At 36.7% G+C, this 7,038-nt stretch overlaps 1 protein-coding gene across 1 annotated transcript in view; it reads right to left on the reverse strand.

Moving 5' to 3' along the window:
- The window catches only part of DOCK10 (dedicator of cytokinesis 10), a 133,040-nt gene that overhangs the window by 69,908 nt on the left and 56,094 nt on the right, over positions 1-7,038 (reverse strand). Inside the window, exons 12-14 of the mRNA XM_015563669.1 lie at positions 3,631-3,852; positions 3,305-3,427; positions 2,029-2,111 (exon numbers count right to left, since the gene is read on the reverse strand). Of these exons, the coding sequence (XP_015419155.1) occupies positions 2,029-2,111; positions 3,305-3,427; positions 3,631-3,852 (428 nt within the window). The remainder of the gene's footprint in view (positions 1-2,028; positions 2,112-3,304; positions 3,428-3,630; positions 3,853-7,038) is intronic.

Below are 7,038 nucleotides of genomic sequence, written 5' to 3' on the forward strand. Positions count from 1 at the left end.
AACATCATGGATGGAACTGTAGAGCATTATGCTAATTGAAATAAGCCAGTCAATGAAGGAAAAATTCCACATGATCTCACTCATTCATGGATAATTGAAACCATTATAAACTTTTGACCAAAAATAGATACAGAGGCATAGCTGCCTCAAACAGAGTGTCAAACTGCAGCGGGAAGGCCGGGGAGGGTTGGGGGGCGAGAGGTAGGGGGGTAAGAGATCAACCAAAGGACTTGTATGCATGCATATAAGCATAACCAATGGACATAAGACACTGGGGAATAGGGGAGGCTAGGGGACTGTCTAGGGCGGGGGGAAAAAATGGACACATATGTAATACCCTTTGTAATAAAAAAATAAATTAATAAATTAATTAAAAAAAAACAGTTAAAAAAATAAAAATAAAAAAAATTCCTTTAGCCTGGGCAGCATGGCTCAGTGGTTGAGCATCGACTTATGAACCAGGTCACGGTTTGATTCCCAGTCAGGGCACATGCCTGGGTTGCGGCTCGATTCCCAGTGTAGGGTGTGCAGAAGGCAGCCAGTCAGTGATTCTCTCTCATCATTGATGTTTCTATCTCTCTCTCCTTCTCCCTCCCTCTCTGAAATCAATAAAAATATATTTTAAAAACAGCAAATTACAGCCAGTTATCCTTTCTTTTGAAACATATGAGAAGTAAAAACCATTATATTTATCAGAGAGGGTTCAGTATATCTCACTAGAAGCTTTTTCATGCAGACTATCCTGGTATTAATTGTCCCTGTAGGAGAGAGGGAAAAGGGAGATCGAGTGATAGTTATGATCTGCTTTATGCCATGGGCTTCTGCGCCTGAGATTGCGCTTACTGCCCATGAGGCAAGTGTTGTCACCTGCCTTCTGTAAATGGGGACCGTGTGAATCAGGAAGGAAACTTGCCCAAAATTACAAACTGTAAGTGGTGGCCTGACCTAGACCCTTTCTGTCAGACTCTTTGGCCTGGTCTCCTTCTCCCGTACTGCAAGGCTGCCTTACAGCACACAAATTCCCAGAGACTGTGTAAGCCTATATAGGCTTACTGTTGCCCAGACTTCCACATTTCTCTTTCCTGCACTTACTTGTACCAACTTTAAGTGACACCCTCAAAACTATAACAAACATTGGTGAGTTTACTCTGGTTCTGCTCATCGCTGGGAACTGGGAGACCTAAGCATGGCATAAGTAACTGGTTCTCACTTCATTCTGCATTGTACAATTGCTGCCATGGGACAGCATTATCAACATTCAAATGATTACTTAATAGGCAGTCTCATTTTGTAGTTCATTTCATTTGTGCACTGTCGGCCATTTTTTCCTTATGTCTGTTCCAGGCTCTTCCTCCTTTAAGAAATTATTATACTAATAAAGATGCACAGAGATTGAAGAGGACAATAATAATGGATGTTTGAGTAGATCCAACAAACTATTTTTGTTCTTTATGCAGAGGTTATATTTCCAGGAGGATGATTCCATCATCAGTGTCTATATAACTCAGCATTGCTATCAGCATCAACTGGTATTGATAAATTTAGCTATGCTAATCAGCACCAAAATCAAAGACAGTTTAAATGATCAACCTGAAGGCTTCTAGACAACTATACATAGACCTGCACTCTACGCATAGATGAAAACATGCAGCTGCCTAAGACATCAGAGTGTGTCCATCTGAATTTTATACACACCAAACTCTCAGGGGTGATACAATGTCAGGTGTTTGATAAAATTTATATCCTAAACAAGTTATGACTTTGATTTGACTCTACCAAGAACCCACAGCATACCGGTCATGCCAACACTGTCCCTATGTCGTGGCCTCAGTTTAGCATGAGTTGTCTTGATTGTCTTGTAAAACACATTTCTGGGGAGCTCAAGGTATTTATAAAGATGAACACATTAGCATTATTCTAGGTGTTAGTATATTAAAATAACAAGTAACACAGAAGCGTTCAAAACGGAAGCTTCCAATGCTGACTACAAATGCATGTCTATTCTGTTGGTTGCAATTGTCAACCTACCTCATTGCCCAAGCGAATGGCATGCGGTATTTCCCCAACTTGCTGCAGAACTGCCTATTGGATTTGAGTATCTTTTGTGCACACTAAGGGAGAAATAAATGATATGTGGTTTAGAACATCACTTTACAACCTGCCCATGAAAAATATTAACAAATATTTTTTATGTTATCTTACATTGACACTCAATGGAATTCTGACTTACTGGGCCTACAGATGCACCTCTTAAAGAGCCAAAATGATAAGTCTCTGTGTTAAACTACTATATAATATTTTTCTTTCTTTTTTAGTTTGGAAATTCAAATATAGAAAATACCCTTGTCTTGGAATATCAAAGTTTTTCCTTTCTTCTGACTTCAAAAACCTTAAAATATTGAATGGAAAGTGTTATCAAATTTACATTCACAGTCTGTCCTATGTTTTCTTTTATTTATCATGGCAGAGGTCAGCAAAATTGTTCTGTAAAGGTTCACACAGTAAATATACTGGGCCATATGGTCTCTGTCACAACTTCTCATCTCTGCTGCTCTAGCAGAAAAGCAGTCACAGAAGATCCATAAATGAATGAGTGTGACTGTGTTTCAATAAAACTTTATTTACAAAAACAGGTGGCAGGGTGGATTTGGCCCACACACCATAGTTTGCCAAACCCTGAATCTCATAAATCTGTTAAATTCTGCCCTAAATGGACACATATGTTCAAATTCAATCCTTATACATTATTTTCACAATGCATTTCTTTTGTGTGGAAAATATACTTTTATTTTTATTTTCTACTAAATAGTAACATTCAATTATTAAAGAAAATGTCATAGAAAAAAATAATCCCTTGTTCCCACCATTCAAAGAACTCTCTGTATATCCTTTATTCTTTCTTTCTTTACTTAGGTCTATTATAACTTGATATGTAATTATCTATCCCCCTTTTCATAGTTTCCCATCAGCATTAATAATGTCTTAGTGGGCTGTATTAACTTGTTTTTAGTCAGATTAATCCTAACTTTTCATTATTGTTAACACTTTGATCCTTGGAATTAAAGCTTTATCCACATTTAAATTTATTTCTACTAATAGATGATCAAAAGTCAGAAACTGCTGGGTCACAAAGCATAAGCCAGGAATATATACTTTAAAATTTTCCTGATGCCTTAGTGAAAATATTTATGCACTAAGTAAATATTTTGAGACTTAAACTTATCAAACTTGATAATTCATCAGACAATGCAATTTTATTTCTTGAAATCAATTGAAATGCTATGTGGAAAAGATTATGGATTACCTTGTTGGAGTCTGGATTCTTAATGTAAGGTTCTGCACCATTTGCAATGTTTCCCATTAATACTTTCTCGACTTTGGCCACCAAAACAATGTCAGAATGTGGATTGCTTACAGAGAATATAGCCTATGTACAAAAAAAAGAGTTAGGATTAATAAACTAGTAAGCATGTAGGAGGCCACCCTGAAGACATTTATAAAATCTCATTTGTTTTGAAAGAACAGCTCTAAGGACATTTTTATTTGGGTAATTGCTCATCTTGTGTAGGGTATTGGAAAGAACAGTGGGACAGCATTTTATGCCCCGCCATGTGTAAGCAAAAGTGCAACCTGCTTTGGAAATTTCAGCCATTCCTCTGGAAACCCCTTGACGTGAGGTTCTTCCAATTGCCGCGGGGTGACCGTGTCTATATTCCCATTTTCCAGCGTCACGGAGGCCCCTGAGACCATCTGCCTGACAGCCGTGTGGTTCAGGTCCACATGGAAATCAGCAGAAATCTTCCTGCTGTCTCTGAGGTCGTAGAGGGCCACACTCACGAAAAAAGGCTCAATCTGCAGGAAAGGGAACCAATGGTTTTGACAAAAATCAACCAAACAAATAAAAAGATCACCCTCAAAACCCCAAACTGCTAAATAAAACTTTTTAATGCGACCAGAGTATCACAGAAGACAAAGGAAAAAGATTTAAGAGTGACATTTCAATTAGAAAAACATCAAATAAACAGATTAAATAAAACAAGGACTAAAAGAAACAAATCTATGTATATGTAATTATATACATTATATATATATATACACACACACACACATCCATATGTACATACATGTATATGAATAATTATATATGTAACCAGAGGCCCAGTGTACAAAATTCATGCATGGGTAGGGTCCCTAGGCCTGGCTGGTGATCAAGGCCAATCGGGGCCTTCAGGCTGCCTGCCAGGATCTTCCTTCCTCAGCTGCTGGCTGTTGGCCAGGGCCTTTTTACATCCTGTGCCACGCCCTTGTGGTCAGTGCACGTCACAGCGAGCGATCAAACTCCTGGTCGAACTCCCGAGGGGACACTTTGAATATTAGCCTTTTATATATATAGATTACAGGCTTCTAAGGCTAGAACATGCTTACAAAAATATTTTTACTTATGTTTATGCTTCTTAATTTTGATTTGATGCCCATGATGTATCTTCCAATATTCTAAGATCAAGCAGGTTATACATACAAATCAAATTATGACATGGTTCATCATTGTACAGACTCACTCATGCTGTGGATTTTGCTGAATGTTTAATAGATACTTCTTGCTCTTTGAAGTTATAATTATATTGAGGTTTAACTTATAATAAGGGTTTTCATTTAATTCCTTAATATTACCAATACTTATCAACTGCCTTACTGTTACAAATAGAATGACACATACAAAATGAAATTCAATAAATTAATTTGGAAAAATAAGGACAATTAAAGAGTAAAAGCTTTATGTTTTACCAGTTTAATTTATTTCATAAAAACTCCTGGTTTGTGGTAATGGTAGTGTGCCAAGAGTTGAAAAATGAAAAAAAATCACATGAACATTACTCAGGCAGGAACATAAACACATTGAAGGGCAAAGGAAAAATATCCGTATTATTTTTCCTGAATTGTTGCATTTCGATTTTCATTTCTGCTTAGAGAATGGAAATAAATGGCCTACATTGATAATCCATCAGAAATTAAAGCTCATACAGTGATTCATTTATTTCTTCAAATCCAGCTTTTCAACTTAAATGTCAATTCTTACTCTTTGAATCACTAGCTGTCAGTAAGGATTTGTTTAAAAAGCACCTTCAAAGCCTAACAAATAAAATCATAGGTTTCTTTTGTTTAGAATTTTGTACTTTTCATCAAAAACATAAAAAACATGACATTTTAAATGTTGCTCTGCTGTGAAGCAGCTTTATTATTTTAGATTTTTGGAATTAATTCCCATTTTAAAAGAAATATTTTATACTATAAAACCATCAACTTGAACTTGGTTTTCAATGACTGACTAAAAAATTACATGCTGTCAAATAGTTTCCTCATCATGCAAAAGTTCTTTCTAGGGTGTTTTTTTAAGAAGTTCATTCATTAAATGCAGCAGTTGGTTCTTTAGCAACTTAAAACAATAGTTCAATTAATTTAAAAACATGTTCATGGACTTGAAAAAATAAATTTAAAAGTAGCTGTATTAATAAAACAGTGTCATTGAAAAAATATGCAAGAATTAAAAAAAAAAAGAATGCCATCTCATAGCAAACTTCTGTTGAGTTAAGGTGAGGCTGCTTTATTGATTGTGTAAAACATTGCTTATAAGCATAATGACATTATATTTTAAAAAGCAACTTCCTTGTTTTTTAACATTTATGGCAACTGTAAAATAAATTAAACCTATACAGACATACAGAGCACTCCAAATCAACTTCTCCCTCTGGCTGACAGATGTGAGAGAGACTGTAAGCTGCTCTCTGAACTTCTGCCTGTTCTCCTGCTTGGGAGATTGGCCCAAATACAAACACTGAGCTTCTGAATATGATTTTTTGTACAAATAAAGGAATCCATGGGAGAGGAGTCATATGTCCTTGGCACTAGGAAGAAAAGCCCGTTATCTTTGTGTTTCAGTTCCTAAATTTGACATTTTAATTAGAGTAAAAAAAAAAAGCATTTATTTTTCTTTAATAAGATGATTAAGTGACATTATGATTTGGGTTAAATTTTTCTGATATTTCTAACAGTAGTTTTGAAAAACAAGTGTCGTGTGTGTGTGTGTGTGTGTGTGTGTGTGTGTGTGTGTGTGTTTAAATCCTGAATAAAAAAGTATGTTCTGATTGTTCCTCCTAACACTTTTACTCCACATATATTTCTCCTTATAGCCACCAACATCCTCCATGTTCCCACACCCACTGGGCTCCTCTTTGGCTGTGTGTCACTCAGCCTCTCAGCACCACTCCTCACTGCTGACCCTTTCTTTCTTGGCATCATGATGCGCTCTTTCCTGGTTTATCTCTATTTCAATGGTCATTCCTTCATAGTCTTCTTTGGTCACATCTCTATTCACCATTTAAATGTTTGGTTCTTGGCCTCTTCTCTACGTACATAGAAATTTCTAGATGATTCCCTCCAGGTCACTGCCTTGACCAGACTTCCAAGTTGATATGTCTGCTCATGACCAGTCCCTTGGTTCCAAACTTGTGTTGAGTCTGTTAAATAGATATCTCTATTTGGCTATCCAATAGGCCTGTCAGGCTTAACCTGTCCATAGTGGAATTTTTGGCCTAAATCACCCAAATCTGCTCTTACTACAGTTTTGTCCTCTTAATGGCAGTAAATGGCAGCATCCTGCATAGAACTGCTCAAAGAAAATACTAAGGACTCATCCTTGAGATTTTCCTTTCCCTTCTCCTGTATATCCAATCTACCAGCAAAACCTGTCAACTTACAACACGTCAGTCAAATCCATCCATTTCTCTCCTTCCTTGCTATTCCTATTCCAAATGAGGAAATGTACTATAGACGTAGCCTCATAGCTTCTCTTCCCTCTCAACTCCTGTTTCCTCCAGTCCATTCCCCTGATGGATATTTTAGAAACACAGATTAGACTGCATCATTATAAAGCACCATAAACCTTTGAATTGCCTCTTCTCACACTTAGGGTAAATCCAGAGTTTGTCCTTTCTGCCAGCCACTCACCATCACAACTAATAAAGCTTCATCTAAAAAGAG

This window comes from Myotis davidii, unplaced genomic scaffold (assembly GCF_000327345.1).
Source record: "Myotis davidii unplaced genomic scaffold, ASM32734v1 scaffold575, whole genome shotgun sequence".
Classification (NCBI taxonomy): Eukaryota; Metazoa; Chordata; class Mammalia; order Chiroptera; family Vespertilionidae; genus Myotis; species Myotis davidii.